Here is a 24760-nt window from a genome sequence, read left to right as displayed (position 1 = left end):
CCCAGGATCCCGGGGCCTCGTGTGCTGCGACCCGCGGGCTGCCCGGGCTCAGAGGCGGGGCCGCGTCCCCCGTCCCGGCGCTTCTCCGAGTCTGCCTGGAAAGGGCAGCGCTGCAGCGGTTGCAGTCGAGGCGGTCGAGACCGGCGGGACCCTGCGCCGAGGCGGGTTCCCGAGCAGGGCCCCGGGGGCGGCGGCGTCTTCCGCGCGGACCGCGCGGCTGGAAGGGACGCGGGAGGGGAAGCGTGCGCTGCAGCGTTTGCGCGCGCCGCAGCGCCCGGTCCTCGTCGCGTTTGTCCCGCCCTGCTCGCTGCCGGCGGACGCGCTGGGCGGACGGCTACTGCTCGTCGCTTTGCGGTTTTTTTTTTTTTTTTTTTTCCTTTGAAATCACTGAGCTACAAACATAACTTTGAAAATTGGGAAGTACTAGTTAGGTTGCTCTTCCTAGAGAGCAGGGCGTGCGGTCCCGATCTCAACCGTCTGTCCGTCCTCCTGGCCACTGGTTTTGTACCTACGGGGTGCATTCCAATGTAAATAAACCCCTTTCCCGGTGTTAGTGTGTAGGGAAGGTGTGGACTTTATACTCTCTCAAACAAATTGAGTAACTTCCGTGTGGATCACGGATTCAAAAGCCTCTTTGCCCAAGTAGAAGGAAGTAAAAAGCAGCGTTCTGAGAAAGAAGCACCTGCCGACAGGAGCCAGGTATCGCTGCAGACCGCAAATGCGGGTGCTTTTACCCGAGTCACCCAGGTGCCCATTCAAATACAGATGCCCAAAGTACCCTGAAGTAGGATGCGCGGGTGGGCCCATGAATCTACATTTTAAACAAGTTTTTCCCCCGTTTCCCACGGGCAGAATAAAGTGGGAGCCACGTGGAAGTTTGAGGGCTTGGGTGGTTGGCCGGTTTTTGGAATAAAGCTGAAAAGTTTTGATTCAGTGACCCACGGGGGAGGGTGGGGGCTGAAAAGACGGGAAGAAAGGCACGCGTGGGTGGCCTTCCAGGGCCTTCGGGCCAGCGCCTCTGTCCTGTGTGTCACAGGTTACTGGTGCAGGAGTCCTTGAGAAGCTGTAGCTGTGTGGCTGAGCCCAGGCATGCGTGGGGTGTCCTGACCAAAGGCAGTGTTCCTGAGGCCCTTGACCCTTTCCCACCCTGGAGGCATCTCTGACCCCTCCTTTTCACAGTTTATCACAGATAACTTGTCTGACAGATTTGTTTCAGGCCATATTACAGGTCCTTAGGCCTTCATCTTTTAGAGCTTTATTGCTTTTTGAGACAAAAAGAGTTTCACTGTAGTCCCAAGCTGGCTTTGAAGTTGCATTGACCCTCCTGCCTCAGCCTCCTGAGTGGTGGGATGACAGGTGTCCACCACCACACCCAGCTGAAATTTATGCTTTTGTTTTTTGGTCTTTTTGAGACAGGGTCTAAACTCACTTGTTGCCCAGGCTGGCCTCGAACTCACAACGATCCTCCTGCCTCAGCCTCCCGAGTGCTGGGATTACAGGTGTGCAGCACCACACCCAGCAAAATTTATCTTGTTAAAAGGTCAAGAAATAAGTTGCCTCTCAGGAGCAGCCTGGCCCATTTTATCTGGAGGGCTTCACCAACGGTAGTGTTGAGACTGCTTCAGGTTGTGCAGAGAAATCTTTGCCCTTTTTGTAAAGTCCACCCTGGAAAGCACCCACCCGTGTGGCTGAGGTTTAGGGTTTTTCACTGTAAATGCACATCTCCCACCTATGTGACTGAGCGGACTGAGTTCTTCCCTTCCTAGCAAGGTTTCCTAGGCCGGAAGCAGATTCAGTCCCGAGTGGCTTCTCTCTCTGAGGCATTTTTTCTCTCCAGTGTTCCCATCTGTGCATGAATTCGAATCTTCTCCAGAGTGGAGCAGCCTGGCATAGCGGGTGGTGTGAGTGACTCACAGACCCACCTCACAGCCCACTTCCGTGGGGATGTGCGGTGGGGTGGGGTGGGGTGCTGTGCTTGCCTGGCTGAGCTGCAGATCTTCTGTGCATGGATCCCGTAGTCTCTTGGGGCATCTCCAGTGAGGGCTGTTCCAGAAGTCCCTGCAGCAGAGCTTGGCCACCCAGTGGTAGATGCCCCAGAGCCCAAGAGAGGAACTCTGGGCTTTGGGAGGACCAGGCCCTGGCAGCTGGCTGCCAGCGTGAATGGGAGGGGTTTGGCCTGATGTGAGTGTAAAGGGGCAGGTGAAGGTGCTCCCAGCCCCAATGGGCTTGGTTATTCTGGGCTCAGTTAACAGTACCCAGCCAGGTGTGGTGACGCACACTTGTAATCTCAACACTCTGGAGGCTGAGGCAGGAGGATCATTACCGAGTTCCAGACCAGCCTGGGCTACAAAGTGAGCTCAAGGCCAGCCTGAACTGCATAGCAAGACCCTGTCTCAAAAAGACAAAAAAAAAAGAAAAGATAAACAGCACTGGAGCAATGTGAGCGTTTTGACCTCAAGAAGTTCTTTCAAAGAAACATGTCAAGAGACCCTGCGGGATTTTCTGAATACCACTGCCCCTCAGTGGTCTAGAAAAATCTGCAGAGGGCGAGGGCAGAGAATTAGGAATTTTATCCTACCGGATAAGGAGACACCCTCTTCCTCTCGGTGCTGCCAGTTCTGTGTGGGCCACCGAGGCCGTGCTGTCGCCCAGGCTGTGCATCCGGGAGCCTGGTCCTTTGCTCTCCTCTGTGCCGGGGCCTGTAACCAGCGGGCAGGAGAATCAGGAGCTGGGTTGGCCAGGTTCTGCGTGGAAGTGGCGGGCGTTTCTGTGCGTTTGTTTCCGTCTCCGATGAAGGAGAAGCACAGGCTTGCATTAGGCAGGGCGTGCGCGTGGCAGGGGAAGTAGGGAGAGGGTTGAGTGAGGCGACTAGTGTGAGGTGCGGGTGGGTCTCTTGTGGGCTTTGAGTAATTGGTTTGCACCTTGGTAGATTTTAATGGTGGTTGGTAGAGCTGCCCCCGCAGAGCCCGCACTGGCTTGGCGGTTCCCCGGGGTCCCCACCCTGAGAGCACCCGTGCCCTGCACAGTAACCAGCTGTGTTGATTGAGCTCCCAGGAAGCGGCCGGGAAGAGTAATTGGCCCCTGGAAAGAGTCTGGCTTCAGAGTAATGAAACTGCCGTGTTGCTGCGCACGGTTCTGTTTACTGCTGCGACAGTCGTTGGGGAAACGGGTTGTGTGGTCGCATACTTTCGGCAAAGAATTAAACTTGATAGTCGGATATACTCGGTTTTTGGCACTGTGGAGGGAAAACTCTGTTTCCAGGCGAAGGTATAGTTTGTTGAATGTGTTTGATGCATATTGGCCCTATAAATTCCTCAAGTTGTCTCAAAACGTCTTCTACCCTGGGTGTTGCTCAGAGGTGACTTTCTAGGTAAAATAGGACTGCCTGCCTCCCCCTTGAGTCTTTCCCTCCAAAAAGGTGAGAAAACCCATGGGGCTGTGTTCCGACGCTGAGGTGACACGCTGCGCGCCTTCGGAAACAGCGTTAGCCATGGAAGCGGAGAGTGAGTCCCCGTTTCCTGCCGATGCTACTCAGAGCCAGGCCGGTTTCATGCGGCCCTGCTTACGCACAGAGGGCCTCTGGCAGGCGGGGGGCTGGTTTTGCCCCCCACGTCTCCCGACATTTGGACTCTAAAATCTAGACGGGTGCTTTCCGACCTCGCTGATAGAGAATGCAGTGCCCTCGCCTTCTGGGGTGATACGTGGTGCATTTGAGGCCTGGGGAGCTGAGAAGGTTTCTGGGCAGAGTGGCCAGTTTCCCAACCCGTCTGGGCATTTTCCACTCAGATTCTCCTGATAAGGAAAATGCCATTGAGGATGAAGAGGACGAAGACGACGATGACGACGATGAGGAGGAAGACTTGGAAGTTAAGGAAGAAAATGGCGTCTTGGTCCTGACTGACGCCAACTTTGATAACTTCGTGGCTGACAAGGACACGGTGCTGCTGGAGTTCTACGCGCCGTGGTAAGGGTGCACGATCCAGCCCTGCAGCTGGACGACCTCTGGTGGGTGGGAGGGTCTGGCCGCGGGAACTCAGCTCCTGATGGGGTGCTGGGAGCTGGGTCCGTTGTCCCACCAGCTGGCACCAGGCGGCCTTGAGCCAGCCTTACGGAAGACGGTTTCTTCCCATTGCCAAGCAGGCCACGCTGGCTGCCCAGAGGACAGGCTGTTGACCCGAGGGTGGTCCTTTCGTACATGCCCGGTGCACAGGACACAGGCACCCCTTCTTTTCCGGTGTCATCCAGCGTGCCGCCCCGATGCCCCCCGTCCCTCTCCTGCTGCTTTGCGTCTCGCGTTCTTCCCTCCCGCTTTGTTTCTGGCACAGAACGGTCAGGGTCTACTTGTGTGACTTGGCTGGCACCTGCTTTAAGTACAGAGTGAGGGTTTTGTACAAAAACGTCTCAGCAGTCTTTCTAATAGGTCTGTGGGGTCGTTGTCTCTCTCCTAGTTTGTGTCTTGTAGATGAGGACTATTTTGGTTTGGCTGAGTTTGTTATTTTTATATTCTTGCAGTGCTGGAGATTGAACCTAAGGCCTCAGGCTTGCTAAGCAGGTATTCCAGTGAGCTGCACACCCCCACCCCACTCCTGTTTTGTAGTTCAGCAGATTTCATGCTTATTGGTTAAGATCCTCTTTTTTATTATTTATTTGGTTGGTTTTTTGAGACAGGGTCTTGCTGTAAAGTTCATGCTGGCTTTGAACTCATGTATCCCAGGCTGGCCTCAAACTCAATGTGATCCTCCTGCCTCAGCCTCCTGAGTGCTGAGATTACACCCCGACCAGTACAAGATCATCTAAACAATCTTAAACTGAGAACCCCAAAGAGCTTTTAGTGTGTCATGTTTATCAGCATTTACCATATGAAAATGAAAATGGAAAAATACTGAAAATATTTATTAGTGCATTTGTAGTAAGATATTTTTCCTTTGGTGCGGTATGTACCAGGAGTACCCAGCCCAGGGCCTCACATGCTGGGTAAGCACCGTACCCCTGAGCTCCACCCCGGCCGTGTCTGTCCATGCAGCAGTGCGCAGCCGGGCAGCCTCTGGACACCTCCACTGTGCACTGAGTGGGGTTGAGGAGCGGTGGCCTCCCAGGCCCTTGGAATTGGTTACGTGCCAGCGCTGACAGGTCTGTGTGCCCTTCCCATGGTGTCTGAGGTGGTGGATTCCACCTCTCTCACCCCCATGGACGCCAGAATCCCCAGATGCTCAGGTCCTGTCTGCCGCAGTGTTGTATGTGACCGGCCTGTGCCCGTTAGTGTCCCTTACGTCATCACTGTGGTGCTTGTGGTCCTTGACTGATACACGCTCTGTGAATAGCTGCTGTGCTGCACAGCTTAGGATCATAGTGGTGGGAAACCCGTCCAGACAAGTTAGAAGTTGAAAGGAGCTGTCCAAGCCAGAGCTGGAACTCACTGGGCCTGCTTCACCCTAGAACCTCTTGGCCTCCCTCTGGCTGATGAGAGTCTGTCAAGAGTAGGTGGCTCCTGGAGCCCCATTCCCATGTGTTTCATTGGCTTTAAACCTGCACGGGTGCCGTTAACCCCTTTTTCCTTTCCTGGACCACATTCTTAGGTGTGGACATTGCAAGCAGTTTGCTCCGGAATATGAGAAAATTGCCAGCACGCTGAAGGACAATGACCCCCCGATTCCTGTGGCTAAGATAGATGCCACCTCGGCGTCCATGCTGGCCAGCAGGTTCGACGTGAGCGGCTATCCCACCATCAAGCTCCTGAAGAAGGGCCAGGCCGTTGACTACGAGGGCTCCAGGACCCAGGAAGGTGAGCTGGGCCACGAGCGCAGTGCCTGCTGCTGGGATAACTTGGCAGGGTGTCCTCACATGCACACCAGGACGCTGGGGCGGTGGGCCTGGATCAGGGCTGTAAGAAAGGACATCAGGCTGGGGAGATAGCGGCACAGCGCCTGCCTGGCAAATGCAAGGTCCCGAGTTCAATTCCTGGTACCAAAAAAAAAAGACATCAGAGGCACTGTTCTCAGTGGGTTCTGGAGCTGTGGTGCGTGGTGCTTAGTGTGTGTCTGGAGGGCTTGGACGGACTGCTGGGCCTCACCCCAGAGTGTGTGACTCAGTAAGTTCAAGTTAGGCCAGATACCTGGCATTTCTGAGAAGGGCCCAGGGCCGGCTGGTGCTGTGGTGGCAGGTGCAGGCTGTGTGCCGAGTGAGACTGGGTCTCCCCTAGGGTCTAGTGGATTCTGCCTAGGTTGCCTTAAATTGTGATTTTGTTTAGCAAGGGTGTGTTTCTTTTTTGTGTGTTTTTTTCGGTACCAGGACATTTCTGAGAAGGGCCCAGGGCCTGCTGGTGCTCTGGTGGCAGGTGCAGGCTATGTGCCGAGTGAGACTGGGTCTCCCCTAGGGTCTAGTGGATTCTGCCTAGGTTGCCTTAAATTGTGATTTCTGTTTAGCAAGGGTGTGTTTCGTTGTTTTTTTTTTTTTTTTTGGTACCGGAAATCAAACTCGTGACCTCAGGCTTGCCAGGCAAGCGCTTATATGCAGCTGAGCTACATCCCTGGCCCCAAGTGTATGTTTGTTTTAATCAGTTTAAATGGGAGGAGGGGAGGCACACCCCTAATCCAGCACTCTGGGAGACTGTGGCAGGAGGATCACCATGAGTTTAAGGCCAGTTTGCACTACACAGCGAGATCATCATTCAGGAAAAAGCAGGAAAGAGATGGAGATAAAGCTCAGTATAGAGACCCTAGGTTTGATCCCCAGTATTGGGGCCGGGGGAGTGAGGAGAAGTTGCATTTTCTGTTCCCAGCATGGAATAATGGGAAGCAACATTGAGTGGATTCAGATCTCCCTCACCCCACAGACTGGGGGTCTAACCCAGAGAACTCTACCACTGACACACACATGTACAGAGACCTTATTTTTTTCAAACAGAATCTTGCTAAGTTCCCCAGACAGAAATCAGACTTGCAACCCTCCTGCCTCAGCCTCCCTCAGTACAGACCTGGCTACAAACGTGCCATTGTGCCTAGCTATGATACAGCCACGGAATAAATTTACGGCCTGGAGCAGCGCCCTTTCCGTGCTGGGGTGCCTGAGGTCAGCTGGATGTGATCTAAGAGTCCTTTGAATCTCTTCTGCATTCATCAGCAGGACCATGAGGCCAAACACTTCATTGGTACCGAATTTCACGGTGCCTTCCTGTGTCTGATGGCCAGGCGACACTGTCACTGCTTCCTGGTGTGAGATGCAGGCTGATGAGTGGTCTTTCTCCCCTGACGCTGGGAGACCCAGCTCCCCTCCAGGAAGACATCTGGTAGAGGAAGTTTCCTCTCTGGTCCTGAGAGATGCTTTGTTTACAAAAGAAAAAAATCAAATGTTTTTGTGTATGTGTGCATAATTTTTCTCATACCTGACTGTTAGCGTGTTAAACACCATTCTACCCCGTGTTTAATGAACGCTTTTGCCGTATCAGTCCATAGGGAACTAAATCTAAAGACCGGTCAGAAGGAGTGTATGTCTTTGCAAGTAAGTGGGTGTCTGTGTTTGGCGTCTGGGCCCGTCCCATTGTGGAAGCTTTGCTCCCTCGCCTCCCCCACTCCGTGTGTGGTGTAATAAATGGGCGTCCCCAGGGAAGGTGGGACCAGCATGGAGGTGTTCGCAGCAGGAGCCATGCGGGCATGGCATGAGGCGCCTTGTGTACCCTTCAGTGTGCGGGTGTGGTTCTCAGTCTCCGTCCTGAGGAAGGGGCTTTGCAGCCACAGATCCTAAGAACCACTTGGTCTGAGTTTTGGTTTTGTGTGTGTGTGTGTGGGGGGGTGTTTTTGTTTTGTGCTGGGGATTGAACCCAGGGCCTCAGGCACACAAGGCAAGCGCTGTGCCGGGGAGCCGCCTCTGCAGCCCTGAGAGCCCCTTGTAAGATGATCCTCCTGTGCTCACTGAGCTGTGGGCTCTCTGGGGAATGAAGCCACAGGCAGTTCATACAGCCTTCTCAGGTGAAGCCACTGCAGGCCGAGTGAGTGTCAGCTGTGTGTGAGCTGCTGCTCCACTTTTATATTTTTCTCCATTTTTGCACACATTTTTTGCTACATGGAGTAGACTGGTGTTCGGTGTTTATGATTAGGCACATATGAAATTGGTTTCATGTTAAAGGGTGTCCCCAAATTGTATGGGGATCATGTGATCAAAACCAGTGGGCAGTGACTCCAAACCCAGCTGCGGTGGGTGAGTGGTGTGGGGATAACGAAGTCACTCATCAAGTAGGCCTTTCACCATCTCGGGGAGGCTGCTGGATGCGTGGGTGGCAGGGGAGACGCCACAGACGGTCACTGGAAATGGCAGCCTTCTGGCCCTCGTCCTCATGACCGTGGTACATACCTATAACCCCAGCTCCTTGGGAGGCTGAGGCAGGAGGATTGTAGGCAACTTGTAGGAGGATTGTAGCCTGGGCAACTTGCAGATCCCTGTCTCAAAAAGTAAAAAGGCTGTGTTTGATTCCCAGTACCTCAGAGCAAAACAAAAACCTGCCCAGGTGATCCTGGCTAGAGCTGTGGTTGGAGTTCAGGAAGTCACGTGTTTCCTGCTGTCCTGCGACCTTGCCTGTCCTCCTCCCCAGCTCCTGGAGCTGCCCCTGGCCTGAAGAAGCTGGCAGCTTGGGTCTCCACGAGCTCAGTCTCGTTTGCTTCTTTCAGAAATCGTTGCCAAGGTCAGGGAAGTCTCCCAGCCCGACTGGACACCTCCGCCCGAGGCCACGCTGGTGCTGACGACAGACAACTTCGACGAAGTTGTGAACGATGCCGACATCATCCTGGTGGAGTTTTACGCCCCCTGGTAAGATGGGTGTGTCCCGTGTCACTGGGCCCGGGTGAAGGTGGCCGATGGGTGGCTCAGCAGACACAGGGTGAGCTAGAGGCGCCGAGTCTTCCGGAAGGAGGCGATTGCGAAGCGCCGCCGGGGCAGTGGGTGTGGGAGGAGGCAGGGTACCCTTTCCTGGGGCGGAGCAGAGGATCCTAAGGAGATGCCAGGAGCAGCAGGAGAACGTGCAGCTGGCCTCTCTCCATGAGGTTCCAAAAGCTTGAGGACCCAAGTGGCTGCCGTCTCTGGCTCATGGGGCAGGTGTTCAGCTCGCACAGGGGAGCTCAGTGCAGTGGGCCAGTGGCCGCTTGGCGGGGCCCCAGGACACGGTCGTGGTGCTGCGTTGTCTCGGTGGGGCTCGGGCGGGCCTGGGATGGGCAGGAGTGCCATGGAAACGGATTTGAGCCTGGGAGCTTTGGATCAGGAATGGGGCCGTCGGGCCAACAGAAAGCTGTTGTTTCTCTGAAGCTGTCCTGCCTGTACCCTTGCCACCTGCCAGCCGTGAGACCAAGGAAATCCTCTCGCTTCTTAGCACTTGGTCCTGTCTCTCTTGGCCTTTCCCACCGAGCAGGTGTGGCAGGGTGCACCCGTCATGCGGTGGGTGTCCTGAGGGGCCCGGCCTGCTGCTGGGGATGTGTCCACCCTGGGACCGGGCGTTGACGGAGCTGGCTTCCTCCTGGCAGGTGCGGGCACTGCAAGAAGCTGGCGCCTGAGTACGAGAAGGCGGCCAAGGAGCTGAGCAAACGCTCTCCCCCGATCCCCCTGGCCAAGGTTGATGCCATTGCAGAGAAGGACCTGGCCAAGAGGTTCGATGTGTCCGGCTACCCGACCCTGAAAATCTTCCGCAAGGGAAAGCCTTTTGACTACAATGGCCCTCGGGAGAAATACGGTAGGTGGCTCCCTGCTCTGCTGCACGCAGGATGGAGTGCCTGTTGGGCTGGGACGGCTGGTCTGCCCTGGGCCCTCCTGAGCCCTGTGCTCTGCTCCCAGGCATCGTGGACTACATGGTGGAGCAGTCAGGGCCTCCCTCCAAGGAGATTCAGAGCCTGAAGCAGGTGCAGGAGCTCCTGAAGGACGGGGACGATGTTGTTGTCATCGGGGTCTTCCAGGGGGACAGTGACCCTGCCTGCCAGCAGTATCAGAACGCAGGTAGGTGCTGGCTGTGCGGGTGGCACCAGAAGTATCTCCTGGGGCACCTGTGGAAGGTGGCTTTGCAGCCTGGGTCCAGGGCCAGGCTCCTGGATGCTGAGTGGGCAAGGCCAGCTGTGCCGCCTGCCCTGCCCTCTGAGAGGAGGCGCGGTGGGGTCCCACTCAACCAGGTGGTCTGACCGTGGCCCGAGTCAGGCCTGGGTTCCCGCCCTGGCTCTCCTAGTCCCCGACATCAAGACTCTGGCCTGGGCCTGGCGCCCAGTGCCCTAGGAGGGTCTTTGCTTCCCGGGGAGTCGTCCTGGGGCTGGGGCAGAGTGCCTGTGAGTGCTGGTCCTGTTCTCTGAGAAGCAAGCTGTCAGCAGTCGTGTCTAAAGTGCTAATTAGAGGCTTTAAGCCCACTTCTCGCCACTTGGCACTGATGTGTGTGGCACAGTGACAGATGTGCAAGCATCAGGTGCAGATTAAAGTAGTAAAATCTGAGAGCTCAGCTGCATTCAGCCATGCTCTTGGTCTTCATCGCGTAGGCGGCCTTGTCGTCCTTTGGGTGGGTGGTTTGGTCCAGTGTGTTCGGACACAGGTTGCCCTGTGTGCTCCAGGCTGACCCGAGACTCACCAGCCTCCTCCTTCAGTCTCCTGTGCGTGGAGTGACACCTGTGCCACCACGCCTGGCTGGTGTCATCCCTTCTTGAGGAGTCATGAGGAAGCTTGTGGAGGGAGGCCCCAGCCTACCAGGGCTTTTACATTTAAGAAGAACTGCATTTGGGGTTCCAGCCGCAGGCAGAGCCGGATCCCCCACCAGGGCACCAGCCAGGAAAAGGTGGCATAGGGATGCGGGGCTGTGGGATGCTCGGGCGTCCGCTCTGGTGTGTCAGCCCCAGTGTCCCCGTGCTGCACGTCAGCGGAGACAGCAGATGACGGCAGCTCCTGACAGATCAGCCGAGTCTTTCCACGAACGTTCAGTGGGTTTTGTTCCCACAAACCCCAGGACACGGGCGAAGGCTCTCCACTGCGCTGAGTGTTTAAGATCGAGCTCCCTCGGGCTCAGCCCGTGGCTGCTTCCCGCAGAATTCACCCCGCAGCCACGCTTCTCGGGGCCAGGGCTTTGGCCGAAGTGGGCAGCAAGGTGACCCTTGGTCAGATAAGCAGTTGAATAAACTGCATTGTACCTTTCTGTTAACCTGCCAGCTAACAGCCTGAGAGAAGATTACAAATTCCACCACACTTTTAGCTCTGAAGTTGCGAAGTTCCTGAAGGTGTCCCCGGGGAAGCTGGTTGTCATGCAGCCTGAGAAGTTCCAGTCCAAGTACGAGCCCCAGAGCCAAGTACTGCAGGTTCAGGTGAGTAGGGAGCTCGGGGTGTGATGCGGGCCACCGGCTTCCCTAGCCCGCCTCCGCCACCACCTGGGAGGCTGGGGTGGGAAGGTGGCGTCGCGGTTTGCAGGAGGGCTGGGGTTGGAACTGCGCGCCTGGCAGTCCTGGGGCCTTTGGTCCTTGGCTCTTGTCCCCTCTGGCAGCCAGCTCCAGGCCTGGTGGCACCGCTCCTGCATGGGTTTGCCTGGGTGTCGCCGGGTCCCTGCTTGGAGCTGTGAAGCTTGTTTCATGGGCTTGGCCTTTGTTTGCGCCACACCCACCCAGACACCCCGCCTTGTCTAACCAAGCGTGTGACGCACGTGGGGTCCAGCGTCCCGAGGGCTCCGGCGGGCGGAAGGAGCTGTGGCGTGGACTCAGGAGCGGCTGTCCGGCGGGCTGGGCCGGGCCCCGCTGCGTTAGCAGCCGAGCTGGGGGGAAGTGCAGGTGGCCCTGTGCTTTCAACTGCCCCTGCTGTTTGGGCTGGGGACTCGTCGGGGGGTAAGTGCCAGGTGGCAGCGCGGAGCAGCACTGCCCTGTGTCTTTCTGCCCCTTGCCCTGGGCCTCCACCCTGGGCTCTGCCTGCCCCACCTGCTGCTCTCAGCATGGGCTCGGGACTCTTCCCTGGACTTACGACGTGGCTGCTGGGATTCCTCCTTGTGTTCCCTTCATCAAAGACACGGACTTGGGGTCCACAGAGGGGTCCTGGTGGGGTGAGTGACTCTGGAGAGTCGACCCCTTTAGAGCCCAGAGCTGCGGGGATGTGCTGTAGTGGCGCCAGCCTAGCATTCGCCTTCGTGAGAGGCGTGTCAGCAACACACATCCATCACCTGTGCCGTCTCTGACACAGGGTTCCACCGAGGCTTCCACCATCAAGGACCACGTGGTAATGCACGCCTTGCCCTTGGTGGGCCACCGCAAGACCTCCAACGATGCCAAGCGCTATGCCAAGCGCCCCCTGGTGGTTGTCTACTACACTGTGGACTTCAGCTTCGACTACCGTTCTGGTGAGGGGGCCCGGATGGCTGGGGTTGGGCGCTTAGGGGTCCTGTCCTGGAGCCTCTGCAGGTCAGTGGCACAGGGATGTGGTTGTTGGGAGTTGCAGGGCTATTTCCCACCGTTTGCTCTTCCCTTTCATGCGAGAGAGGAGCTTAGCATAGAGCCCAGGCCCCTCACAGATGAGGCTGCAGAGCAGGACCGGCCCAGCCTCCACTCGGGGCAGGGCGCTGTCCCTAGTGGTACTGTGCGGCCGGTCCGTCCAGGCCTGGTGTATCAGCAGAGGTCAGTGGCACCCCTTAACCCTCCCCTGAGCCTGGGCTCCGCTCAAGGGCTTGCTACCTTCCAGCCACTCAGTTCTGGCGGAGCAAGGTCCTGGAGGTGGCGAAGGACTTCCCTGAGTACACCTTTGCCATCGCCGACGAGGAGGACTATGCCTCGGAGTTGAGTGACCTGGGGCTCAGCGAGAGCGGCGAGGACATCAACGCGGCCATCCTGGATGAGGGCGGGCACAGGTTTGCCATGGAGCCCCAGGAGTTCGACGCCGATGCCCTCCGGGACTTCGTCACCGCCTTCAAGAAGGGTGAGCGCAGCCGGGGGCTCCCCTTGCATCAGGCAGCCGCATCCCCACTCCTGGTCACTCTGACTCTGGTCCCCAAATGTCATGGCACCAAGACAGCCAAGCAGCTTTGGAGTGTGTGGGGGGGTGGGGATGGTGGGGGGTTTGTCTTTTTCCTTTGCCTCTTGAAAGCTGGATTTGGGGTCCAGCCTAGGGTTTGTTCAGCGTCGGCCTCAGGAAGCTGAGTAAGGGTTAGAGCAGGGTGCGGAGACGGGCAGCTGCGCATGCTGCCCAGACACAGGCAGAGTTGCGGGGAAGCTGAGTGTCCGGGGGCTTCGGAGCCTCCTCGTTGGCAGTGCCTTGCGAGGAGCCTTTGATGCCACTCCGGGGCCTCGGCGCTGGGAGGGTTGGCACAGAGAGTCCTGGGTCTGCCTTTCTTTAGAAAAAGGCAGGTGTGTCTTAGAAATCTTAGGGTTTTTTGAGTCAGGGTCTCATGATACAGTTCAGGCTGACTTTGAACTCACTTTGTACCCCAGGCAGTCCTCCTGCCTCAGTTTCCCAAGTGCTGGGATTATAGATCTGTGCTGCTATGCCTGGCTGTTTTAGAAATTTTGGGGGTTTTGGTTTTTTTGTTGGTAGTGTTTTTTTTGTTTTGTTTTGTTTTGTTTTGTTCTGAGACAGGCTCTTACTGAGTAGTCCCGGCTGGCCTCGAAATCTCAGCAATCCTCCTGCCTCAGCCCCCTGAGTGCTGGGATTACAGGCCTGCGCCACCATGCCTGGCTAGTTTAGAAATTTTACAGAAAGCTTTCGTGTAGTGTTGTGTTGTGATACTGGGGACTGAGCCACGGGCCTTCAGGCTGAGCTGCATCTCCAGTCCTTTATTTTTAGAGATAGGACCTCACTGTTACCCAGGCCGCACTCCAACTTGTGATTCTCCTGCCTCAGCCTGCTAGAGTGTGGAGATCACAGGCACTCATCACCATGCCTGGCTAAAACTCCTTAAAACAGGCATTTAGACTTGGAAATAAGTTTCATGTTTGTGGAAAACCTGTTTTTTATTGTTTATTTTGTATTGTTGGCCACATGGTAGCACGCCGCGGTGCCTGCTGGAGGATCAGCTTTCACCTCTGGCTTTTCGGGCACAGGGAGGATAGAAGATATGAATTGACCACGGCAGTGCCGTGGCCGGGACGAGCCCCGTCTCTGAGGGCCACCCTGTCCCCTCAGCTCTCACACTTCTGGCCCGGGGGAGCCACGAGGCCCCAGGCCTCCCGGCACTGACACCTCCTCCCCTCACTGCTCTTTTGGCAGGAAAACTGAAGCCGGTCATCAAATCCCAGCCGGTCCCCAAGAATAACAAGGGCCCAGTCAAGGTGGTGGTGGGCAAGACCTTTGACACCATCGTCCTGGACCCCAAGAAGGACGTCCTCATCGAGTTCTACGCGCCCTGGTGCGGGCACTGCAAGAAGCTCGAGCCCATCTACACCAGCCTGGCCAAGAAGTACAAAGGCCAGAAGAGCCTGGTCATCGCCAAGATGGACGCCACCGCCAACGACGTCCCCAGTGACCGCTACAAGGTGGAAGGCTTCCCCACCATCTACTTTGCCCCCAGTGGGGACAAAAAGAACCCAGTTAAATTTGAGGGTGGGGACAGAGACCTGGAGCACTTGAGCAAGTTCATAGATGAACACACCACAAAGCAGAGCAGGACCAAGGAGGAGCTCTGAGGCCACCGCTCTGCAGGGGCAGGAGGGCCACCGCGGGGCCAGGGCCACTGGCACGGTGATGGCAGCGTGGCTTTTTTGTTTATTTTTTATACTTTGGTATGTCACCTCGTGCTCTGAATACTGAATAGCCATGAATGACTAGTTTAGGCCAGATTTTTATGGAGGACACATCTATTTTTATCATTTGGGGTCTTTTTTTTTTTTTTAACCTTTTACTTTAATATTTCCTCAAAGCACCTAAGTTGAATCTCTTCCACGTGAGAATTTTTTTTAATTTAAAGTTAAAAAAACCTTTGCCAAATCATGTTGAGTTTGCCTTTTATTTTATGGTTGTCCGAGGGACTGTTAAAGAGGTGTGACTGCCGGGTTTAGCTTGTGGTTCCTTCCTCTTGGTGGTGGCGGACAGAGCTGTCCCTGAGCGCCCGCCTGGGATGATCTGGCCACCCCACTGTGCCACTGCTGGTCACACGCCAGGCCTGGGCAGCCCGGTTTCCCAAACAGGTTTCACCAGCAGTGTAGAAAAGACTTGGGGGGGAAAAAAAAAAAAAGACTGACATGGGTATTTGTGAGTGGTAGAAAAGCCGAGAAGATGGGGTAGGCTGTCATAGTGCAGTAAGGTTTTGTCGGGGGTTTTGGTTTTGGTTTTGATTTTTTGAGGCGAGGTCTCATGCAGTGCAGCCTGGCCTTGAACTTGCTGATATAGCCCAGGCTGGCCTCGAACCCACTTTGATCCTCCTGCCTCAGCCACACCTAGCCTAGCATGTTACTCATCGAAGTCTGATCCAGGCTGGCTCTACTGTTGAGCTGCGTGGCCTTGGGCGGGTTCCTTGGTCCCTTCTCTGATCTTGTTTCCCACCTGTGCGGCAGACTCACCCTGCTCCGCAGGAGTCTGTAAGGACTCCAGGCCATGTGTGGGGCTCGGGGTGGGGCACATCTCAGGGTCACGAGGTTTCGGGGAGTCCGGGCCTGACCTGGTTGTAGAAGGCGCAGCCCTGGAGCCTGGCGTGCGCTGAGCTGTGATGCGAGTCCCTATTTGTAGAGGACATCAATGCTGAATTTGAGCCTGCGGAGCCCTGGACTCACAACTGAAGGTCCTGCACCTGTCACAGCGGCTTGCTCCGTCCCCACCCGACTCACTGGGCTGGCACTGTGCTGAGGTGACCCGGTCAGCGTTTTGTCCAGGTTCTTGATGTCCTCTTGAGCAAGACAGCCAGGCGTCACAGCAGGATCCAAGACTGAAGGAGAAAAGACGGGATCCACACCGTGGGGTGGGGCCCGCCAGTGAGGAGCGCGTCCCTGAGCGGCTCGGTGCTGCGGGGTCTGAGCCCTGGGCTTTGGGTGGGGTTAGGGCTTGGGCTGAGGTTTGTCTCCTGCCAGACCAGTGTGGAATGGTGGAGTTTTGACTTCTGAGGGCCCCTGGGGGGTTAGGGTGGCCAAGTGCTGTGGGACAGCCGAGGCACTTCCCCGGGGACTCCTGTGCTCCTGCTGAGGTCCCTGGCCACCTTTCCCAGTGTCACTCAGGTGACCTGGTTCTGGAAAGCCCTCCATGGCTGCCCTCCTCTCCTGCCTTTCCTTAGCTGCCTGCTGTGGGCCAGGCCGTTGGTGGGGGGGGCAGTTCCCCAGTGCAGGCTGTGGGTCTGCATGCATAGGGTGCAGGCTCAGGGTCTGGCCTGCTCCTGGCAGCCCACCTCCCTGGACACTCAAATCTTTTCCATGCTCCCACATTCCCCGCAGTTTCACTCCTGTAATGGAGGCAGGCCAGGTCTCAGCTCCATCGTGGAGAAAAGGAATAGAGGTCAGAGATTAATTCCCCCAAGCCCCTGGGTCCATACAGGTGGGAGCCAGAGCAACCTTCAGAACCCACATTCTTTCTCAGACACCATTGTCTCCCCAGATGTGCTAGCAGACGTGGTCTGAATGTCCCCAACAAAACTCATATTGACATTTTTTTGAACAGGAAATCAAACTCGGGACTTCATCTTGCCAGGCAGGTGCTGCGCCGCTGAGCTACATCCCTGGCCCCTCGTGTTGAAATTAAACCCCTACTGTGACTGAGTGGTGGGGGCTTTGAGAAGCATTGGTGCCATCAGAGCTTGTCAGTACGGGTTGATCATTAGTGGATCGTGGATCGATGGGTTAGGCTAAGAGCGGGATTGTTCAGAAGGCAGCTTGGTGCTCTTTCTGGCAGAACTGGGAACTAAACCTGTGGCCTCTCACCGGCTAGGCAGCGGCTATAGCACTGAGCAACGTCACACACCTGCTCCTTTTGATTTTGTTTGCTTTTTTGAGATAGAGTCTAGCCTTCTAGCCCAGGCTGTCGAACTTGAGACAATCCTGCCTCAGCCTCCTGAGTAGGTAAAATTACAGGCTTGCGCCACCGTGTCCAGCTGGCTCTGGCTCTGTCCCCAAACCGTAGACCATCAGTGTGACCAGCATTGGACAGCAGCTGAGGACCAGTTCTGTTAAATTCACCCCTCTTCTCCTAGACTGGCCCTGGACCACCTCAGAATTGTGCAAATCCCCTTGAGCAAGAGGCACTCTCACCAGCTGCAGCCCCTCCACCCAGCCCTCAGGACTACGAGTGGAAAGAGGTCTGTTCTGTACACAGGCCAGGCCTGTGGTATTCAGGTGCAGCAATACAAAGATGAGGAAGACAGCGGAACACTTGAAGGTTAATTAGTGCTATTCAAGAGGCTGAGGCAGGAGAATCGGGAGTTCAAGGCCAACCAGACCGGACAATGTGCCGAGACCATGTCTCAAGAAGGGAGAGGGTGCTGGGAGGGCTGGAGATGGAGCACAGCAGCAGGGTGCTTGCCTGGCGTGCGTGAGGCCCTGGGTTCGATCCCCAGCACCAGAACAAAAAAGATGAAGAACTTGGTGATTTGGCTTGGAAAATGCTAGAGCTAAAAAACAAAAACGGGTCCTTTGTAGGAAGAGCCCTCCAGGCCTGTCTGTGGGAGGCAGGAGCTGTCCGTTGGGAGATGACAGGACCTTTTCTCGGCTTCTCTGACCACTTGTCCCCAGGCCACCACAGTGACGTCCCCCTAATGCCACGCGCCGCTGCCCTGCTCTGGTTGGTCCCAGCCGCAGCCTGTCAGGTGACCGGCGTTGGGTACGGGCTGCGGACCAGCAGGGGCTCGAGCCTGACCCTGGGGCCTTGGTGTGCTGCCCCGGAGAGCAAGCGACAGGTGTGACCTCCCAACTCCCATCAAACCCTGCGAGGACACGGTCGGTGCAGATTCGAGTGCTATGGTAGTGAGTCGGGGATTTTGGAGCCGAATCCTGTGCTGTGGGACACAAGTGAAGCAGTTGTGTTACTGAGGGATCATTGCTGACCCCGCCAGACAGGCTGGAAGGAAAGTGAGCCGCAGGACACCCGGCGCTGTGCACGTGGTCACTTGACACCTCTGGAGAAGGGGCGGATCCTCGGGGGACCGCTCCGTGCCCCCCCGCACGCTCTCTGCAGTCTCCGTTCTCGCTGGCTCTGCACAGTGCAACATGAGCTCCGCTCTGCAGCTCCCAGGCCCCATCTTAGATGACTAAGACACAGGAAAGAGACAAAGAAGTGCTTGTTAGGAAATGAAGACAGAGCAGGGGTCTTTCTAGGAGCTCCTGGGCCTGGAGGAGGAATCCTGTGACAAAGGAGCCCTTGTATCCACCCTTTTGGAGTTACATATTCAAAGACAGTCTGCTGGGTGTGGTGGTGCAGGTCTGCCATCCCAGCAGTTGGGAGGCTGAGGCAGGAGGACTGCTGTAAATTCGAGGCCGGTGTGGGATACCTAATGAGTTTACGACCAATCTGGAAAACAGTGAGACACTGTCTCAAAAAACAAATGCATGTATGCCTGCGTGAATGAAAGTGTGCTCGCTCAGATGGAAAACCGTCGTGCCGGGTTGTGCTGAGTCCTCCCTTCTGCCCTTGCCTGTGACTGCCGTGTCCCATTTGGAGGGCAGAGGTCATTAAGGCCAGCTGGAGACCCCAGCACGCTTCAAGGCCAGAGGTTGAAAACTCCAGTGGTCGAGGGACCTGGCAGGTGAGACAAGTGCTGGAAGGGATGACGCAGACCGAAGGTGACCGGGCCACCCTGAGCACCTGTGTTCCACTTTGAAACGGGTGTGGCTTCCTGTGGGTGCCTGAGCCCCTTGTCATGAATCTGATTTTTCAAAAGGAATCGGCCATTTTTATGTGAAATCAACCAATTTTGTTTGTTTTTAGTCAGGGTCTTGCTATGCAGTTCAGGCTGGCCTTGAATTTATTACGTACCCCAGTGCAGCCTGGAACTCAAAGCAATCCTCTTGCCTCAGGCTCCCAAGTACTGGGATTTACAAGCATGTACTACCACACCCACCCAGCTAAAATCAACCAATTTTTAAGTGCCAGATCTAAACTGGGGATGGCCAGGCATGGTGGTGCACACCTGTAATCCCAGCACTCAGGAGGCTGAGGCAAGAGGATCATCATTGTGGGTTCGAGACCAGCCTGGGCTACAAAGTGAGCTCAAGGCCAGCTTGAACTGCATAGTGAGACCCTGTCTCAAAAAACAAAAACAAAAAAACGAGGTGGTAGTTCCTGTCTGTAACCCTAGCACATTAGGTCACCAAGGCGGGAGGATTACAAATTGAAGCCCAGCCTTGGGCAATTTTGGACCTTAGCAAGACCCTGTCTCAAAAAATAAAATTTTAAAAGCCTGGGAGTATAGCCCAGTGCAAAGATCCTGGGTTCAATCTCTATTCCAAAAAAAAACCCAAAAAACAAAAAAAAAACAAGTCTTGCCAGCCATCATAGCACACACCTGTAATTCCAGCACTGGAGAGGCTGAAGCAGGAGGATTGCTGTGACTTTAAGGTCAGCCTGGGCTATGTAGTGAGTTCAAGGCCAGCCTGAACTAGCCTGTCAAAAAAAAAAAAAAATCAAATTGTTTTATCAACACCAAAGGGCCAAAGAAAAGGCATTAAAGGGCCCATTCAGTTAGAAACTTTTAAGTGAGCTGAGGTGGGAGGATCACTATGAGTCTGAGGTCAGCCTGGGCAAATGAGTGAGTTAAAGACCAGCCTGAACTTCGTATTGTGACTCTATCTCAAAAAAACAAAAAAAAGAAAGAAGAAAACTTCTAAATCAAACCCCCACCTTCTTTCCTGGTAGTGTTACTGTGAAGGAACAAACCAGCAGGAGGGCACCCCAGAGGGCCGCGGCCTGACAACTGAGTGTGCTTAGAAATGCTGAGGTGCTAGCCTGGGACTGGAATTGGGGCTGCAGTGAGTCACCGGCATGGATGACTGGGTTCACGGCACACTGCAACATTTTTTTTTTTTTTTGCAGTACAGGGAGTTTAGCCCAGGGCCTTCACATTGAGCCACATCCTTACCCCTTTTTTAAATTTTGTATTTTGAGACAGGGTCTCACTAAGTTGCTAAGTCATCCAGGCTGTGTTCAAATTTGTGGTCTTTCCTGCTCGTCCTCCTGGAATGTTGGATTATAGGTAGGGCTGTCCTGGTCAAAATCCTCCCCACCCTCTGCAGCCTGAGTAGCACACCCCACAGAGACGCTAAACCTCGAAGGAGGCCACTTTGCTGTCACTGCCTTTAGCCACTCCAGATTGAAGTAGTGTGTTGCTAAGAAACCAGATCCTGGAGCTGGGGATTTAGCTCAGCGGCACAGCGCCTGCCTGGTCAAGCGAAAGGTCGTGAGTTCGGTTCCTGATAATGGAAAAAAAAAACCAAAACAACAGCAACAACAAAAAGAAACCAGATCCTGGGACAGACAGGCTTGCCAGAAGCCACCACAGCACTGATCAGGACAATCCCCTCTGTAACTGTCCCTGATTGTTGGGGGTTATGTCCCACCTCTGGCGGACACCCAAACCCTTACAGCCTATTTTCCTAAGGGGGTGTAAGAAGAATTAAGAGGTGTTATGCACATCATTATTGACTAAGAAAAATACAAATTAAGATAAATTAGGGAGCTGGGTGTGGTGGCGCACACCTGTAATCCCAGCACTCAGGAGGGGAGGCAGAGGCAGGAGGGTTGTTGCGAGTTCGAGACCAGCCTGGGCTACAAAGTGACTTCAAAGCCAGTCTGAATTGCATAGAGAGAGCTTGTCTCAAAAAGACAAAATAAAATAAAGAGATAAATTAGCCACAGCAAGAGAATGCCTATAATCCCAGCACTCAGGAGGCTGAGGCAGGAGGATCCCTGTGAGTTTGAGGCCAGCTGCAGCTACACAAATGAGCTCAAGGCCACCCTGCACTACGTAATGAGATGAAATAGAACAACGATAACAATACACTGTAATGAAAATTACCTGCATGTGGTCTTCCAAAATAGCTTACTCTATGCGACTCATCCTTTGATTTAGTGCCCACGTGGGCTCTGTTGTCCCCTTTGCCACCACCGCCCTTGACCCGGTGCGCCCAGACGCCACCTGTCATACGGCCCTGCAGATGTCCCTCTGATCACACACACTGTGTCTAGGAGGCCAGAGAGGCTTTGCAGGAAGAGATGCCGGTGGATGGCTGGGCTGGGAGGAGCTCAAGGTCCTTTGGGCCTGTGCAGAGCCCAGCAGGCCCCGACTCTGGCCCCGGGAGGCTCTATTTGTAAGGAAGACAGATTCGGGATAGAGGAAGGGGCTTCCTTATGGATGGAAGGGTGAGGTCTGAGGGGAAGCCCATTCACATTCCAGAGGCAGGGTTTCCCTGAGTAACCAGGGCTGGCCTTGAACTCACTAAGGAGCCCAGGCTGGCCTCGAACCCACATCAGTCCTCCTCTCTGGGCCTCTCAAACGCTGCGATTACAGGCTTGCACACCACACATGGTGTGGTACAATTTTAAACAGCATTCCCTGGGTTTTTCTGGTCTGAGGCCTCTGGTCCCTTTCCCTGTGATCAGGCCAGGGAGGCAGGCTTCAGGAGACCAGGCGGTGACTTGAAGGACCAGCCAGACTCCACAGAAAGCTGAGGGAGTGTGCGGTGGTGACCACAGCCCCTGACGGTCGCCTGCCAAGACAAATGATCTGACTGGGTGGGACGTGGCTGCAGATCCAGCGCAGGTGAATTATAATGAGGGGTGGGACACAGGGACGGAAAAAGGATCCCATAAAGCACTCCGGGAGTGTGCGGAGGGAATTCTGATGATAAAATCGGGAAAAATCCCCTTCTCTTTGCTTTAGATTGGTAGATTAGTACTTTAAGACACGTTTTCCACAAAACTATCTTCTACTCACCACGTCTAAGAAGGAAGGCTTAGCGGCACAAGCTTGCAGTCCCGGGCCACAGGGACGCTGGAGCAGGAGGGTCCCAAGTTCAAGTCCAGTCCGGGGAGTTGTAACTCCAAGAGACCCTGTAACATTGTGGGGGGCGGTGTGCCTGGGGATGTAGCTCGGTGCAAAGGTCAATGCCCAGCACTGCAAAAAGGGGGAGGGGAGCAACTGCCCGTCACCCGCAGCGGCATGGTCCTCACTGTGCCGCGGGACTAGTGTGGCTGCCCGGGCGCACAAGTCCAAGGGTCCAGCGAGCGGGATCTTGGCAGATGACCCAAGGGCGCGGGCGTGATCCATGCACTCCGGCTCATTCCTTCCTCCCGCAGGAATCTCTACCACCTTCCGCTTCTGCCTTCCTTCCGCGTACCGGCGAAGTCCTGGGGAGTGCCTCAGACTGCCCCGCTTAGGGCAGCGTCAGCGTCCCGGACACGGAGCTCTGCGAAGGTGAGCCCAGGTAGGAGGCGCAGGATGCCGCAGCCGCTGCTGCGGCGCTCCGCTTCCTCCAGCTCCAGAGTCGCTCGGCAACGAGACAAAGGAAGTCAGCGCCGATTGGGCGGCCCTCCCGGGCCTGTGGAGTTCCGAGCCAATCACGATACCCAGAGCGGAGAGACTCTTGGTGAGGCGATGCTAAATTTGCATGTCTCTTTCCCAGGATGCTCTGCAGGAAAGAGTGGCCTGGATTGTTGGTGTTAAATACATCTTTCCTACCCATTGATAATAGGTGCTCTCGGGGAATTCTTGTAGAACATACAGCATTGATATTGTCACCGATGCAGTACAACTGAAAAGTCACCCTAAGGCGAAAAGGAAGTAATACCTCAGCTTTAATTACTCTAAGCAGCAGGCATTAGCACCGGCTGGTCCGAAGGTAGTGAGTTATCTCAATTGATTGTTCACAGTCAGTTACAGATTGAACTCCTTGTTCTACTCTTTCCCCCCTTCTCACTACTGCACTTGACTAGTCTTTTACTCAGGTGCCAGGAATTTGTTTGATCTTTAAACTTTTGTGGGTTTTTTTTTTTTTTTTGAGATATCTTTAAATTTTTGAAAATAAAATGTGTATCAAGTAGCAGTCTAGTGTGTACCATGAGCGGGAGTGTGTATCATGACAATGTGCAAATACAGAAAAGAAAGGACACAACTATACTAGTCCTTTCCTTCTAGAGGCTAAGAATTCTGTAAATTTGGGGAAAATCATCGCAGGTAGTCCTAGATGCTAGAAGGTGGTGACTGATAAAGACAGCATGTATCCCAAGAGATTAAAACAAGGAAATGGGATAGGACTCTCCTCTCACTTTTAACCACAGTGGGGGTTTCATTTCATTTCTACATTCAATTAAAAATTATTTGCAGAAAGAAAAAGAAAGGTCTTTGTAACTGCGTAAGGATCTTAAACTGGTTTAATGCAGGCTAAAAGGCTGTTGTGGGGGAAATGCCACAGCACTCAACAGACAAAAGCAAGAGACGTTCCAAAGGTGATGGGCTTGTGGTTTTTTTTGTTTTTTGTTTTTTTGTTTTTAAACACAGAGAAATGACCATTGTCAGAGAGAAAGCTGGCTGTCACGTGGTTTCAGAGAAATTAAAATACAGTGCCAGGTGTGGAGGCTCACACCTGTAATCCCAGCACTCCTGGGAGGCTGAGGCAGGAGGATTATTGTGAGTTTCAGACCAGCCTGGGCTAAAGTGAGCTCAAGCCCAGCCTGAACTGCATAGCAAGACTCTGTCTCAAAAACACAAACTAAACAAAACAAAAAACCCCTACTAAAATATAAGGAGGGATAGGTAGATAAATGAGACATGCACATCGAGACAGCAAGACAGACACACCACAGACACAGAAAGACAAAGAGACTTGAAGAAATCAAGAACCATGAAAGCAGTGTGAAACAGGTGTAGTGGCATACACATCTGTTATCCCAGCACTCAGGAGGCTGAGGCGGGAGGATCTCGGGGAACTGGAGACCAGCCTGGGCTCCATAGTGAGTTTAAGGCCAGCCTGAACCACATAGGGAGACCCTGTCTCAAAAAACAAACAAAAACCAAAACCAAAGCAGAGTGAGTCTCTTTGACTTTGGGAAGTTGTCATTCCATAGGTCATGGAAATGAACAGCCCCATTAATCTTGATGACACACATGACCCAGTCTCCAGAAAATTCCTCATCAGTAATGATATCTGCAAAGCAGAAACAATGGTCAGTGCTACCCTGGAGGCTTGAGCAACACAGTAAGTTCAGAAAGAAAAGGGATTGGGGTTAGTTCTTGCCTAAGACTTATTTGACAGAAATTTATTTTCTCGAAGTTTTAAAAACTGGGAAGTCCGAGATGAAATCACCAGCATTCCATCCTGCAAGGTAGAAGCATAAAAGAGAGAGGGAATTCTGTGTCCCCACAGGGCAGAACAGTGAGAACCTGCTCCCGCAAGCCCGTTTCATAGTGGCATTAATACGTATTCGTGCCTATAACCCCGACACTCAGGAGGCTGAAGCAGGAGGATCGCTGCAATTTGAGGCCAGCCTGGACTACACAGTGAGTTCAAGGCCAACCTGAATATAGTGAGACCCTGTCTCAAAGCAAACAACAACGCAAACAAACAAAAACGTAATCGTGAGGGCAGAGCCCTGAAGACGTAAATACCTCCTCGGCCCAGCTTGCACACAGTGGCGTTCGGCATTAGTTCTCCAGCGCGTGAATTTGGGGGGACAGGTTCACAGCAGAGCGCCAGTCAAATCTGACTTTCACCTAACAAAAAATAGTATCTTGGTAGAGTTACATCTCAAATGCTGCGTGGTGTATCCTCCTACCATGGCATACACGATGATTGAGGCCAAGATCATTTTGATTTGCAAAAGCTGAGCATTTTAGAACAGAAAGGTGATACTTTTCAGTACCAAAATCTTTGTTTTA

General features: G+C 54.3%; 1 protein-coding gene across 1 annotated transcript in view; it reads left to right on the top strand.

Annotated features, from left to right (window-relative positions):
• The window catches only part of Pdia4 (protein disulfide isomerase family A, member 4), a 15332-nt gene extending 428 nt beyond the window's left edge, over positions 1 to 14904 (top strand). Inside the window, exons 2-10 of the mRNA XM_005404741.2 lie at positions 3787 to 3964; positions 5577 to 5782; positions 8661 to 8799; positions 9507 to 9712; positions 9814 to 9972; positions 11158 to 11309; positions 12169 to 12325; positions 12664 to 12897; positions 14185 to 14904. Of these exons, the coding sequence (XP_005404798.1) occupies positions 3787 to 3964; positions 5577 to 5782; positions 8661 to 8799; positions 9507 to 9712; positions 9814 to 9972; positions 11158 to 11309; positions 12169 to 12325; positions 12664 to 12897; positions 14185 to 14600 (1847 nt within the window). The 3' untranslated portion in view covers positions 14601 to 14904. The remainder of the gene's footprint in view (positions 1 to 3786; positions 3965 to 5576; positions 5783 to 8660; positions 8800 to 9506; positions 9713 to 9813; positions 9973 to 11157; positions 11310 to 12168; positions 12326 to 12663; positions 12898 to 14184) is intronic.
• Positions 14905 to 24760: the final 9856 nt, after the last annotated feature.

Source organism: Chinchilla lanigera, unplaced genomic scaffold (genome assembly GCF_000276665.1).
Source record: "Chinchilla lanigera isolate Chin_1 unplaced genomic scaffold, ChiLan1.0 scaffold00090, whole genome shotgun sequence".
In the NCBI taxonomy this organism is placed as follows: domain Eukaryota; kingdom Metazoa; phylum Chordata; class Mammalia; order Rodentia; family Chinchillidae; genus Chinchilla; species Chinchilla lanigera.
This window is presented reverse-complemented; position numbering and strand designations above follow the sequence as displayed.